This window comes from Podarcis tiliguerta, assembly GCF_965153285.1.
Source record: "Podarcis tiliguerta genome assembly, chromosome: 2".
NCBI classification, from domain to species: domain Eukaryota; kingdom Metazoa; phylum Chordata; class Lepidosauria; order Squamata; family Lacertidae; genus Podarcis; species Podarcis tiliguerta.
In genome coordinates, this window is record NC_139535.1 from 109,242,460 (window position 1) to 109,257,837 (window position 15,378).

Sequence of the window (15,378 nt, forward strand, 5' to 3'; positions counted from 1 at the left end):
TTTGCCGTATGCAACCAAGTACTGCCAGTGCTGCTCACGTGTACCGGTGGTACTTAAATATAGAATCATCAGAACGGTAGAGTTGGAAGGGACCATGAGGGTTCATCTTGTCCAACCCCCCCTGAAATTCAGGAAAAAATTGCCCAGCGGGGGGCTCAAACCCACAGCCCTGAGATTAAGAGTCTCATGCTCTACCAACTGAGCTATATTCAAGCGGAAGGCTGAGGAGCTTTTGCATATTCTAATTGCTCTGCCCTGGGTGAGAAAGTTGGCAAACTGATTGTTAATCTGTGCCATCAAAATGGAAGCTTTTATCATTTCATCTGCTCGATATTTAGTGGAGACACCAGTATGCTCTTCTGAACAAAACAGCAGCCTGCAGCCAACCCAGGGGATGGAAGCTTGCATGAGATGTAAGCTTCCATCTACTGGCCCCGTGTGAGCCCCCCACCCCACTGCCCCCTGGGTCCCTTAGCCCACAAAAGTTTAGCCCACTCATTCATTGGGTTGCATTTACAAGTGGGTTGTGTTGTGATCGTATGGAGCTGTGATTTGCTGAGTCGGACTGTTGATTCAACCCCATACCAGCTCAATATGATCTGATCTGACCTGACAGGTAGCAGTTCTCATAAGTTCTCAAGATCTTTTCCTGGTTTACTGCCTGAGATCCTTGAACTCAAGATGCTGAGGATTGAACTTTGGATGCAAAGCATGCGCTCTGTCATACCATCGCAAATGAAAAGTAAACCCTCTCCTGAACATCTGGAAGGAAGGCCTCAAGGATGCTGATATGTCCAACCCCCCCCCCCAAAAGGAAATTCTTTTTTTAAAAAACCATTTTTATTTCATTTTACAAATATAATTTTATAACAATCCAAATGCATATCCATATACAGAGATTACTCCGAATCTTGAGACTCCCCCCCCCCATCCCCTTCATGGGTCCTATTGTCAACATTTACAATTGCATTTTATTCCATAGTCTATATTTTATATCAATCCGTATTGTCCATAATTTTGTTACATTACAAGGGAGATTAAAATCCTGCTAATGTTTTCATCTGCTTGCAGTGGTCTCTTTAAATAAAATATAATTTTCCCCCGTTCTTTTTTAAAGTTTTTGTCCTTTTGGAAATTCAATGGGATGTAAGCACACAATTCTGCCAATTAACCACCTCTATCCACCTACCCACACTATATATTAATGCCTATAGCACAGATCCCTTTCATTGGAGTGGGGGAGGAAGGTGTTGATGTGATCTCATTTCTGTGTTTTTTTTAACAAAGCACAAAAATGACCCCAACAGTATCTCGACATGCAGTGCTGAGTGCTTTTGCACATATTCAGTTTGATGTTGAACATACCCATTTGAGTGGACCTTGAATGAATATTGCTGAGAATCTTGTTCCACCCACTGCAAACCTCCTTGTCTCTCCCCCTCCTCTCCTCCCATAACAATATTCTTTAAATCTGAAACTCTGTCCTTGAGCTGCCTAGGGGGGCACCCCAGGCTGGGGCATCTAAGATCTCCCTGCTTGAGTTTGCAGGGAGTTGTTTTGCCGTCTCGTGGGAGGTGTTTTTGTATGGTGGCATTGGAAGCTCTTATACCCAATCTGCTTAGGCATGAAGGCAGACCCACTGGAAATCTGTCTTGTCCCTCCTTGCCTAGATCTGCTGCCTCCCTCGCCTGCTTCAGCGCTTGCGGTCACTCGCTGACAGCAACCAGCCCCATCCCACACGCTGAAGCCAGCCAAGTCCTTCCCACCTGGGCCCGGAGGAGGAACTCCTAGGCGGGCAAGCTAGGTTTGCATATCCAGGTCAGGTGCTCTTGGAGAGTAGATGGGGCCCTGCAGCCTGCTTTGGAGACTGTCTGCCTGGCTAATACTACTGAGATGCCAAGAGATGAGCACCAGTGCCCTGAGTAAAAACCGCAGCTGCGTCTCCTATGGATCTAATGCCCTGATGGAAGGTATGGAGCATCTCAAGGGCTTAATTTCGGAGGACGGCCACAACAGAACCATCCAGTGCCCTCACAACCAGTGCTGCTTTGGTATCTGGAACCTGACCCAAGGACATCTCCAAGCCAAGTTGCAAGGTGAGGACCAAAGGTGGACGGAGGAGCTGCTACAATTCTTCCTTAGGGGTCGGGTGGTAAAGGAGGCAGGATGGGATGCTGTGGTTTGGCAGGAAGACGGAAAGCCCAAAGCTCACGTGATTTCGGATCCAAAGGGAGGTGGGATTTTAGAGAAAAGGACTCTGCTGCATGGTGTGGGAATGAGATGATGGGGACTCTACAAGCTTAGAACAAAGGGGTTTTTTTTATGTCATGTCCGATTATGAGTCCATTTGGTTCAGTATTGTCTATACTGCCTGGCAGAAGCTCTCCATGATTGCAGATACGGTTCTCACCCAGTCTTACCTGGAAATCCTGGGAACTGAACCCAGGACCTGCAAGAAAAGCAGATGCTCTTATCATTGAGCTACAGTCTTCCCCAGTGATGCACACATTTCATCTCTAGATCCATAAGCCTGTAAGGGAGAGATCAAAGGGTCATCAAGTATACCTGAGTGTCCCTAATACAGGATCTCTTCCCTGCCACCCCTTAAAAACTACTGTGCTAGACTGAATGTTCAAGCAGAAATAGATTGGCACTGGGGTGGAAATGAAGCCTGGGAAATTTTCTCCCGGGGAAAGTGAGCAGCAGCCTCTACTCACTGCTGTTGATTTCTGCCAAATTAAAAGGCATGGAAATCATCAAAAGTGATTCCTTGTAGCCTGGATTGTAGCGCAAAAGATCTGAGAGTTTTTATAGTGACTTCAGAGGAGTGTGCTGCCTTCTGCTTCCGGGATTTGATGGATTTCCCAGGTTGATTTGTTGGAGAAAGCGGTTGAGGGGCTAATGGAGGAACAGCTCTGCACCATAGCTCTGTGGCTGGGTGCTGGGAACTGTAGCTCGGGGTGTGTGTGTGTGTAAAACTACAATTTCCAGGTGTCTTGGGTTGGGGAATGCACTTCAAATGCATGGTGTGTATGGAGCCTGTTTCTGTGTGTACATGGTAGATTCTACTGGCTGATTTGCAAGCACATTCATCATCCGATGTCTCATTTGCTGGATGATTTGCAGCCGAATGAGTGAATTGCTTCCACCACCACCCGGTCGGAGTGCTCTGCTTGATAATAAGTGAGAAGATATGAAATCACAGAACTGTAGAGTTGGAAGGGGTCCCATGGGTCATCTAGTCCAACCCCCTGCAAAGCAGGAATCTCAGCAAAAGCATCCAATGTAGGAATGAGTACTGTCACATAACGGCTTGTCGGTGCAACTGATCACAGCTGAGGGGCTAAGGCAGAGCCTTCAGATTAACTAAAAATGTGAAAAGGCTTTTTCAATTTGTATACATGCTTGCCTGGACTCACCCACCCTGATATATGGCAGGTTACAAGCATGCCAAATGTTTCCTGCGTATTCGGTTTTACATTGTGTGGTGATTTTGGTACCTAGGCTTCCACGAACAGGGACGTGGGTGGCACTGTGGGTTAAACCACAGAGCCTAGGGTTTGCCAATCAGAAGGCCGGCGGTTCGAATCCCCGCGATGGGGTGAGCTCCTGTTGCTCGGTCCCTGCTCCTGCCAACCTAGCAGTTCGAAAGCACAAAGTGCAAGTAGATAAATAGGTACCGCTCTGGCGGGAAGGTAAACGGCGTTTCCGTGCGCTGCTCTGGTTCGCCAGAAGCGGCTTAGTCATGCTGGCCACATGACCCGGAAGCTGTACGCCGGCTCCCTCGGCCAATAAAGCGAGATGAGCGCCGCAACCCCAGGGTCGGTCATGACTGGACCTATTGGTCAGGGGTCCCTTTACCTTTACCTTACAAGCATGCCAAACATTTCCTGCGTATTCAGTTTTACGTTGTGTGGTGATTTTGGTATCTAGGCTTCCCAAAACAAACTGCGCATGAACCACATTATGCTCAGAAAGAGGTGCACTTCGCCACACGTTTAATGCACATTCAACGCACGTTTAAAGCATGTGGCTTCCCTCAAAACATCCTGTGAACCATAGTTAAGGGTGCTGGGGAGGGTGAGGGAAAACTACAGTTCCCGTGAATATATGTGGTAAGTCACGGGCTTTGAATGGCGCCTTAAAAGTGTGGTGTGGATCTGCCCAATGATCACTTGGAGCCCTCATTTCTTTATTTATTGCATTTTCCATCCCATTATTTCCCAAGAACATCATTTTTCTCCAGCTACTCTGTTTTATCCTCACAACAACCCTGTTATGGGCTAAGAGACAGTGACCGGCTGAAGGTTACCCACTGAGCTTCAGGGCTGAGTGAGAATTTGAAGTTGGGTTCTCCTCTGCTGTAGCCCAGCACTTTAACCACTATGCCACACTTCCTCAGAATATGAGAGAGAAGAAAAAAACTAGTGGAGAACAGATAGATGGGGGGGGGGTTGCCTTAGAAATCGCTCCCAGCCAACATATCAGACCCCAGCTTATGAAATGTATCGCTGCAAGCCTTTAGTCCCTCATTGTAGCTGTTTGAAAAGATAAAAGCGAAGTTTTAAAAGACAAAGAGAAAGCTCTCGGCCAGTGTTCTCACACACGCTGACCCTTCTTCCCTCCTTTCCAGAGAGGGCTGGGGAGCTGGCGGTTGCTATGGGGAGAGACAAGGAAGATGAGGTCAGAGTGCACCTTGCGCGAGCGTGTACCAAAAAAGCAGCAACTCCCACCTTTCCTCCTGCAGTTTGGCCGGGAGAGGAACCTTTTCGTTGCCACACGTGCAACTACCTGTGGCTGAGAGTGAGAGCTCACCAGTTGCGGACTTAAGCCTGGCATTCCCTTCCTCACCACAGAATCCCACCTGCTTTCACTCCTCGGCTAGTTAGGCTGTGATGTTCCCCTGCTCAACTCTGCAAAAAACCCCACAACCCCAGGCTTCCCAAGGGTGTTAAGGAGAGCATGTGGCTCGCAGCGGTCCCCAGATGTTGTTGGACTACAACTCCCATCATCCCTGAGCTCTGGCCTTGCTGGCTAGGCATGATGGGAGTTGTAGTCCAACAACATCTGGGGACCCACAGGTTGAGAGCCGCTGCATGGAAAGAGGGGCATCTCCCTAAAGCTGATGGCAGGTAAGGGAGAGCAGGCCTGAAGGAAAACCTTGCGTCAGGGCTGGGTAACCTGGGGCCACATTTCTTGCTAGGCAGCCTTCCAAGGGCCACATGCCAGTAGTGAGTGGGGCCAGAGGCAAAGCACTAGGTGCGAATTACAGTGGTACCTCGGTTTACCAACTTAATCCATTCCGGAAGTCAGTTCTTAAACCAAGGTGCGCTTTCCCTAATGAGGCCTCCTGCCACCGGTGCTCTTACACTGTTCGGATTCTGTTCTTAGACTGAGGTAAAGTTCTCAAACCGGGACACTATTTCCGGTTTTGCGGAGTTTGTAAACCAAATCATTCTTAAACCGGACTGTTCTTAAACCGAGGTACCACTCTGTATCTTTTTTCAGTAGTCTACTACAGTTGTACTTCGGGTTACAGACGCTTCAGGTTACAGACTCTGCTAACCCAGAAATAGTACCTCGGGTTAAGAACTTTGCTTCAGGATGAGAACAGAAATTGTGCTTCGGCGGCACAGCAGCAGCGGGAAGCCCCATTAGCTAAAGTGGTGCTTCAGGTTAAGAACAGTTTCAGGTTAAGAACGGACCTCCAGAACGAATTAAGTTCTTAACTCGAGGTACCATTCTGTCTCTCTTCTCTTCCTCCATCCAGAGAAGCAAAAAGCACTATCAGAGTTCAAGGGCACATTCCAGCCAAGCAAAAATATACAGAATGCAAAATAGGGCCAGTGAGGAACATGGGTGTAGCCAGGATTTTTGTTCTTGTTGGGGGGCACCAAAGTTGTTGAGCTTTTTTCAGTTTTGTTATTTGTTAGCATCTATTGGGGGCGGGCAGTAGTGAAAGTATTATTATTACTATTAATATAATTGATTGATTTAATTTGCATACCATCCAATACCCACAGATCTCAGGGCAGTTCACAAGATAAAATCACAAGATTAAAACACAAAATGCATAATAGGGACAAGAACAAGAACCACCCAATTATCCTCCTCCTCCCCAACACATTTTAAAAGTACAGGCAGATTTTGCAGGCTGTGGGCCAGCAGCAACCAGGCTCAGAAAGAGGGGGGGGGGGCTTGAAGTTGCTTGATTTTTCCTGTGTAATTCAAGAATTCGCAGAAAAGAAAACTAGGAAAGCATTTTAAAATGTAAATACTTAAAATAATCCTTTTCCCTATGTATTTTTAAAAAGCACTGTTGTATATCTATATTTTCCATTTTGTCTTTATATGCAGATACGGTTTAATCCTTGAAAGAAAAGTACCGTATTTTTCGCTCTATAAGACGCACCAGACCACAAGACGCACCTAGTTTTTGGAGGAGGAAAACAAGAAAAAAAATATTCTGAATCTCAGAAGCCAGAACAGCAAGAGGGACCGCTGCACAGTGAAAGTAGCAATCCCTCTTGCTGTTCTGGCTTCTGGGATAGCTGCGCAGCCTGCATTCGCTCCATAAGACGCACACACATTTCCCCTTACTTTTTAGGAGGGAAAAAGTGAGTCTTATAGAGCAAAAAATACGGTATTTGCCAGCATAACTTTTGCGAAAATTATTTACATACAGTGGTACCTCGGGTTAAGTACTTAATTCGTTCCGGAGGTCTGTACGTAACCTGAAACTGTTCTTAACCTGAAGCACCACTTTAGCTAATGAGGCCTCCTGCTGCTGCCGTGCTGTTGGAGCACGTTTTCTGTTCTTATCCCGAAGCAAAGTTCTTCACCTGAAGCACTATTTCTGGCTTAGTGGAGTGTGTAACCTGAAGCATATGTAACCTGAGGTACCATTGTACTTACTTATTTATAAGTCTTCAGTTATCCCCATGGTAAAAAAAAGGGGGGGGCACATTATCTACCTGGCCTGGGCCTCTGCCTGGCTCTGCAAGGCCCTGGCAGCAACCAAAGGAGGTGGAGCAGTAGCTCAGGGGAGACCAATATTGAGCACAACTTTGCACCCAGCTCTTTGGCCCTGGGCTATTGGTTTCCATAGAATGCTGCTATGGGTTCTTTCAAGTTGGAGGCTTCTCTCGTGGTTATTAGTGTGGGCTGGGCACTAATTCAGGGCAAACCAGTGTGGATGCTTGGAGATGAGAGACGCATGCCCACAATGCAATGTCCAAATGCAGGGTGAGAATCAGGATATGGGCCAATGGTTAATAATAATAATAATAATAATAATAATTTATTATTTATACCCCGCCCATCTGGCTGAGTTTCCCCAGTTGCTCTGGGCAGCTCCCAATCAAGTGTTAAAAACAGTACAGCGTTAAATATTAAAAACTTCCCTGAACAGGGCTGCCTTCAGATGTCTTTTAAAGATAGGATAGCTGCTTATTTCCTTCACATCTGAAGGGAGGGTGTTCCACAGGGCGGGCGCCACTACCGAGAAGGCCATCTGTCTGGTTCCCTGTAACCTCACTTCTCGCAATGAGGGAACCGCCAGAAGGCCCTCGGCGCTGGATCTCAGTGTCCGGGCTGAATGATGGGGGTGGAGACGCTCCTTCAGGTATACAGGACCGAGACGCAAAAAATCAATTTATTTGAATTCTAGGTAAAGGTAAAGGTAAAGGTACCCCTGCCCGTACGGGCCAGTCTTGACAGACTCTAGGGTTGTGCGCCCATCTCACTCAAGAGGCCGGGGGCCAGCGCTGTCCGAAGACACTTCCGGGTCACGTGGCCAGCGTGACATCGCTGCTCTGGCGAGCCAGAGCCGCACACGGAAACGCCATTTACCTTCCCGCTAGTAAGCGGTCCCTATTTATCTACTTGCACCAGGGAGTGCTTTCGAACTGCTAGGTTGGCAGGCGCTGGGACTGAACAATGGGAGCGCACCCCGCTGCAGGGATTCGAACTGCCGACCTTTCGATCGGCAAGCCCTAGGCGCTGAGGCTTTTACCCACAGCGCCACCCGCGTCCCATTTGAATTCTAGTCCCTACAAAATATGTGGGGGGAGGACCCCAGGTCCCACAAGGACTAAGTGAGGGTTGGCTGGAGGAAATGGGAGGAACGGTGGAATTCAGATCCTGAATTCAAATCCCAGCACAATTATGGGCTTCCTGGGATAGCCTTGAAGAAGCTGTTCTCTCTTGGTCCCTTTCCTATTTTCTACGGTGTTAATTTCATAGTGGCGTATATATTTTTAAGACACTGAAGGACCTGCAGGCTGAATTTGAAGCCCCTTTTCCTGCTCATTGTTCTCTGTATTTGTATGCTGCTGCTTCTAATGTTGTTTCCCCCTCTTTCCATGTTTATCTGTTAAATTTATAACTGTCTGGGGCACTTGCAAATCCGTGAAAAGCAGAAAAACAAAATAACATTTAAACTATGCAAACAAAGCAGATAAAACTGGCATACAGGGAGGGTCTGCCTGGAATCTAGCTCTCAAGGTTACAGAGATGCGATGTTCCCCTGATTAAACTGTTTATCTGAACTCCCTCCTCTCCCTGTCTTCTGCCCATCCAGGTTGCTGGATCAGTGAAAAAGATGCCTGCGATTCTGCAGCCTGTGAGTCTCGATCTTCTGAGGATGCCAAAACGGTTACTTTGTCCTGTAGGTGCAGATCTGATTTGTGTAATGCTAACATCAGCCATGTTGGGCCTGGAAAGAGGAAGGGTAAGGAGGTCTATGGGGTCAGGGGTCGGTGGGGATAGAACAGGCACCCCCAAACTCGACCCACCAGCTGTTTTGGGAGTACAGCTGCCATCATCCCTAGCTAAGAGGACCGGTGGTCAGGGATGATGGGAATTGTAGTCCCAAAACAACTGGAGGGCAGAGTTTGGGGATGCCTGGGAGTCGAGAGGAGGAGGAGAAAGCGGCAGGGCATGGATTGCAACTGAGCAGCAAATGTTAGGACCATTAAAGTGAGATAAATCCGGGCACAAAAGAAGCTTTTTTGGGGGGAAGTTGCTGAGCTTTTTTTTGGGGGGGGGATTCAGACATTTTCCCAGTTTTCCCAGTCCCCCCACCCAAATGCTACTTCCATCATTTAAATTCTGGATCTATAGCAACCCTAGAATAGAAACTAACAGCACAATCCTAACCACATGCATTAAAGCACATTGTATACCCTACAAAAAAATCTGGGCAACATACTTTGTTAAGGATGCTTGGCATTGTAGCTACAGTTCCTGGGATCCTTTTGGAGAAGTTAGGATTGCAACCATAGGGGTGTAACTCTAATAAAGTGGTGAAGTAAGGGACCCCTGACCATTAGGTCCAGTCGTGACCGACTCTGGGGTTGCGGCGCTCATCTCGCTTTACTGGCCGAGGGAGCCGGTGTACAGCTTCCGGGTCATGTGGCCAGCATGACTAAGCCGCTTCTGGCGAACCAGAGCAGCGCACAGAAACGCCGTTTACCTTCCCGCTGGAGCGGTACCTATTTATCTACTTGCACTTTGACATGCTTTTGAACTGCTAGGTTGGCAGGAGCTGGGACCGAGCAATGAGAGCTCACCCCGTCGCGGGGATTCGAACCGCCGACCTTCTGATCGGCAAGTCCTAGGCTCTGTGGTTTAACCCACAGCGCCACCCACGTCCCTAATACAGTGGTACCTTGGGTTAAGAACTTAATTCGTTCTGGAGGTCCATTCTTAACCTGAAACTGTTCTTAACCTGAAGCACCACTTTAGCTAATAGGGCCTCCTGCTGCTGCTGCGCCACCAAAGCACGATTTCTGTTCTCATCCTGAAGCAATGTTCTTAACCCTAGGTACTATTTCTGGGCTAACGGAGTCTGTAACCTGAAGCGTATGTAACCTGAGGTACCACTGTATTCCCTTCCCATGTCTTTTCTTCCTCCTTTACAGTTCTCTATTCTTTTTGCTGCTGTTTCCTGCCCAGGCTTTCTCCAAACCCCTGTGAGAAAAGTTGTGTCTCCCCTCCCACATCCCACCCACAGGTGCACTCCTGCATATCAGGGGTGGGGGTGACCCATTCACTCAGCAAAGACCTTGAGAGTCTCGCAGGGAGGGAGCACAGCACATTTCTGAGTCAGACCGATAAGTACAATTTGGAGAAGCGAGAGCAGCTTGCTCCGATGGGAACCATTAGATTGCAGGACTAGGGCTCCCTTCCAAAACATCTCTTCCAAGAAATGTCCTGAACCCATATGGGGGTTCACATGGAAGGGAGGGCAGAACTGGCTCTAACTCTCTGGTTTTCTAGCGCTGGAAGCACAGGGGTGTCTATGGGTAAGCACAACAAGAGCACACATTCTAAGCCTGAGTCCTAGAACGATGGTTGTGCCGGCCCAAGCATGAGGCAAGGTGAAGTGTATCCTGCCTCAGGCAGCAGGATACAAAGGGGCTACATATTCCGATGTAGAACTTTATTCTCCCTTTGTTCCCAATATAGATCTTCACTCACCCCTTCTTCCCTGTGGGGGAGGGAGGTGGCATTTTGCAGTTTGCCTCAGGTGCCAGAATGACTGCATTTCACCCATTAAATTTTTGAGATGTATACAGAGCTACAGTTCTCAAGAGTAGTTTAACTATCAACCCCTCTTCCCAGAGAACCTGGGAACTGTAGTTCTGTGCAGGAAATAAGACGTCTCCTGACAACTTTCAGCACCCTTCAACTACATTCCCAGGATTCCTTGGGGGAAGCTATGACTTCACAAAGTGGTATGATTCGGCTTTAAATGTATAGTGCACATGGGGTCTTACATTCTATGTACTCCTTCTGATTTGATGTGTACACAACAGCAACGGTGCTTAACGCCTGCATGGGATCAAGGCACAGAATGCTAGGCTTGGCCATGGCTCCCAGACAACCATATGTACAGTGTGAAAGTACATCTTTTCACTGTCGGTCCTACTCTGGGATTTGAGACAGTCGTGCAGCCCTGGAGTCAAAGGCATCTCTCCCAGCCTGCCTTCAGCCAGCCTGCCCAAGATGGATCCCAGTCGTTCTTCCTCTTCCTTCTTTCCAGAACATCATGCTAAAAACTCTATTTTCCTGTCACTTCAAACACACATCCCATCGCCTTGGCAACATCTGTCTCCCCAGGCCAAAGGATTCCTCTTGGCTGGCCCACCAATCCCTTTTGTCAAGTTAACAGATTTCCTCTTCACCAGGCCAGCCGGGCTGGTTTACTTAAGCCAGCCCAGAGATTCCTCTGCAGCTTGTACTTTCATCCATATCCCAATTAATCAAAATCCTACCAGGGTTTTCTAGGGTTTAGGGGGGTCCCCCCAAATCTATAACAATATTCATTAAATATGTTGATATAAACGTCAGCACATTATTACAGCCACTCCTTGAGATGTGGTGGCCCTTGCTTTTTAATCCTGAAAGGGTCCCTTCCTCAAGAGTTATTTTGAACCTGAATTTGACCTTGAACTCTTGTAACACAGGGATTTTCAAAGTTGGTTCTTTTGTTCATAAAACATCTATTCAACCTCAATGTAACAATCATAGAACAACAAGCTGTTTGCCTCACACGATGTTCTTTTGGTGGGCAGCTGTTCAAAGCACGCGGATGGAGAGAGTGAAGGGAGAAATAAGGTGTATTTAGAGGCCTTAGAGTTGCCAGTTGACTAGTATCATAGAATCGTAGAGTTGGGACCCCAAGAGTCATCTAGTCCAACCCCCTGCAATGCAGGAATCTCAGCTAAAGCATTCATGACAGATGCCCATCCAACCTCTTCTTAAAAACCTACAAGGAAGGCGAGTCCACCACCTTCGGAGGGAGACCATTCCACTATCAAACAACAGTTACTGCCAGAAAGTTCTTCCTGATGTTCAGTCAGAATCTATTTTCTCTTAACTTGAAGCCACTGGTTTGCAAATGATCCCCCAGAGCAGGAGTAAAAAATGTCCTGGCTTGTTCTTGTGCCATTTTAACAACATGTAGACTTGCAGTTTGCGAAAATGGGGAACACTGCCTCCTTCAGGCCGAAACGAAGCCACTACTTTTATGGACTTAACTGAACCAAATCTAGTACAGTGGTACCTCTGGTTGTGAACGGGATCCGTTCCAGAGCCCCGTTCGCAACATGAGCAGAATGCAACCTGCGTCTGCACATCGCGATTTGCTGCTTCTGCGCATGCGTGTGACATCATTTTGAGCGTCTGCGCATGCGCAAGCGGCGAAACCCGAAAGTAACCCTTTCCGGTACTTCCGGGTCGCCGCAGGACGCAACCTGAAAAGATTTAACCTGAAGCAAACGTAACAAGAGGTATGACTGTATAATGTACGCAAATGAGCAGAAAGCTTTAAACAGGGAATCTGAGTATTTATTCATTTGTTATCTTTCTATCCTGCCCTTCCAAGGAACTTGGAGAGGTGTGCATTGTTGTGGCCTAATATATTATCCTCACTGCAACCCTGTGAAGTGGATTCAGCCAGGAGTAGGCAGATTTCAAGCTTGACGTACCTACATTGTTTTTTTTGTTTCTGTTTTACAAAAACTCTTAAATCCACTAACCAGTCACAGAAGCAGCACGATGGAACAGGGGAGCTCTGCATGCTTATAATTAAGGGTGTCTCACAACACATGCTCAGCCCAGGAATTTGTTTTTGCAACCAGACATGACCTCCCAGCCCTTTCACACACAAACCACTCCGGCTTCCCCCTCTCCACTTCCCATTTTTTCTGCTTTTCAGCCACCTAATTCTGGGGGGAAACCAATCTTTTCGTTGTTGCTATTGTTAAACAATTGGGAGTGCAGAAACAGTTACTACAGTGGTACCTCGGGTTACATACGCTTCAGGTTACAGACTCCGCTAACCCAGAAATAGTGCTTCAGGTTAAGAACTTTGCTTCAGGATAAGAACAGAAATCATGCTCCAGCGGCGCAGCAGCAGCAGGAGGCCCCATTAGCTGAAGTGGTGCTTCAGGTTAAGAACGGTTTCAGGTTAAGTACGGACCTCCGGAACGAATTAAGTACTTAACCTGAGGTACCGCTGTATTTTGGAGAGGAAAAAATGAACAAATTCCTATGCCCCACAAATAACCCAGAGATGCATTTTAAATAAAAGGACACATTCTACTCATGTAAAGAACAGATAAGAATAAGAACAGAAATCATGCTCCAGCGGCGCAGCAGCAGCAGGAGGCCCCATTAGCTAAAGTGGTGCTTCAGGTTAAGAACAGTTTCAGGTTAAGAACGGACCTCTGGAACAAATTAAGTACTTAACCCAAGGTACCACTGTACTACGAACAGTGCTTTTTTTCTGGGGGTACGCATACCCCTAAACATTTTGTGAATCTGTACTTTTGTCCATTTACTGTACAGTGATACTGAAGGAGTTAAGTACTTAATTCATTCTGGAGGTCCGTTCTTAACCTGAAACTGTTCTTAACCTGAAGCACCACTTTAGCTAATGGGGCCTCCTGCTGCCGCCACATGATTTCTGTTCTCATCCTGAAGCAAAGTTCTTAACTTGAAGCACTATTTCTGGGTTAGCGGAGTTTGTAACCTGAAGCGTATGTAACCTGAAGCGTATGTAACCTGAGGTACCACTGTATTTATGTCCCCCAATTTGAACTATAAAATGGTGATTTTCTTGAGTCAAAATGAGAGTACCCCTAAACATTTTTTTAATAGAAAAAAGCACTGACTACGAATCACCTTGAAATATGTCAGCAGCAGACTGACATTTTGCTCACCCCTGGCTTAGGCTGAGATACAGCATTTGACCCAAACCATCCTCTGAGTGTCAGGGCTGAGGGAGGAACTGAACCCGTCTCTCTTGTCTTGGCAGTATAGCTTTGCTGAAAGCAATCTGTTTTGCAAACATCCCCAGAGACAAAAGAATGAGAAAAGAAAACAGCCATGTTCCCTCAGAGAAACTAGACTACACAGGACACTCTTTTCACCGCAAGAGGCCTTGGCCAGATAAAGAAAGGAAACAAACTAAGCATTGCTTTGCGAAACTGAAGATAGCTTTGCAGAGTGCAACCCAGGCTGCATTTTATTTTATACAGTGTACACCATGGGTAGGCAAACTAAGGCCCAAGGGCCGGATCCGGCCCAATCGCCTTCTAAATTCGGCCTACAGGCGGTCTGGGAATCAGCGTGTTTTTACATGAGTAGAATGTGTCCTTTTATTTAAAATGCATCTCTGGGTTATTTGTGGGGCATAGGAATTCGTTCATTTTTTCCTCTCCAAAATACAGTGGTACCTCAGGTTAAGTACTTAATTCGTTCCGGAGGTCCGTACTTAACCTGAAACCGTTCTTAACCTGAAGCACCACTTCAGCTAATGGGGCCTCCTGCTGCTACCACATGATTTCTGTTCTCATCCTGAAGCAAAGTTCTTAACCTGAAGCACTTATTTCTGGGTTAGCGGAGTCTGTAACCTGAAGCGTATGTAACCTGATACGTATGTAACCTGAGGTACCACTGTATAGTCCGGCCCCCCACAAGGTCTGAGGGACAGTGGACCGGCCCCCTGCTGAAAAAGTTTGCTGAGCCCTGGTGTATGTTCTACTCTTTGCAGAATAGCGCAAGGAAAAGGCAGGCCCTGCCCTCAAGATGCTTTACAATCGATTGCAGCCTTTGCTAGCATGTCCCTTCCAGCTATTTGCAGCCATGTGCAACTCCCACCAGCCCCAGACAGAATGTGTACGGGCCTTGCACTGTTGCAGTGGCGTAGCGTGGGGGTGCAGGGGGGGCCGGCCGCATCGGGCGCAACATCTGGGGGGGGGGCGCGCTCACACTCGCAGCTCTCTGTCCCTACCTGGCTCACTCACTCTCTCTCACTGCAGTGCTGGCTGTGCGAATCCGATCCGAGCCGCCGTGTCGCCGCCCACTGTGGAGGGGGGGGTGCCAGGCGTGCGGTGCGGTGCGGAGAGAGAGCGAGGGACTATCTGGGGGAGGGACAGTGCAGCGGGGGGGGGGCGCAAATTACTTGCCTTGCCCCGGGTTAGGGGGCGCAAATTACTTGCCTTGCCCTGGGTGCTGACAACCCACGCAACGCCACTGCACTGTTGCTTCTTTTGCACAAGTTTGCACAAAGTGTTGCAGCGATGGCCTTTCCTGGTTCTCCCTGCCAGAGCAATGCAGTTACCACACCAAGGCCTTCAAAAGGGGGAAGGCAACAGGGAGGATGCAGGAATGTTGGCTGTCGAGATGAGAAGGGGGCTGCCTATGGAGTGGGAGATGTCCTTTCTCCCCCCTGCCCAATTTTAATTTTAATTAAAACATCAGAGGAAAGTGCCGTGGAGATGGAGGGAAGCTGATGCCAGGGTTGGGCAGAGAGGTCTTGGAGAAGGACATGCCAGAGGCCCGAGAGCACCTGGAGGGAGGGAGGAG

General features: G+C 47.8%; 1 protein-coding gene and 1 long non-coding RNA gene across 6 annotated transcripts in view; one reads left to right on the top strand and one right to left on the bottom strand.

Annotated features, from left to right (window-relative positions):
- Nucleotides 1-15,378, bottom strand: part of LOC310671750 — a 33,986-nt gene that overhangs the window by 4,849 nt on the left and 13,759 nt on the right. Inside the window, exon 4 of the long non-coding RNA XR_014508148.1 lies at nucleotides 2,421-2,530. This is a non-coding gene — a long non-coding RNA (uncharacterized lncRNA). The remainder of the gene's footprint in view (nucleotides 1-2,420; nucleotides 2,531-15,378) is intronic.
- The window catches only part of AMHR2 (anti-Mullerian hormone receptor type 2), a 34,408-nt gene continuing 20,506 nt past the window's right edge, over nucleotides 1,477-15,378 (top strand). For 2 of the 5 annotated variants that reach the window (XR_014508037.1, XM_083427654.1), the window contains exons 1-2: nucleotides 1,480-2,096; nucleotides 8,582-8,731. Coding sequence is in view for 2 of the 5 variants with exons in the window: in XM_083427654.1 (XP_083283780.1) it covers nucleotides 1,841-2,096; nucleotides 8,582-8,731 (406 nt within the window). In the remaining 3 variants the exon portion in view is untranslated. Of the gene's footprint in view, nucleotides 2,097-8,581; nucleotides 8,732-15,378 lie in introns of all 5 variants that reach the window. The other 3 variants (XR_014508036.1, XM_083427655.1, XR_014508038.1) reach the window with 3 other exon arrangements.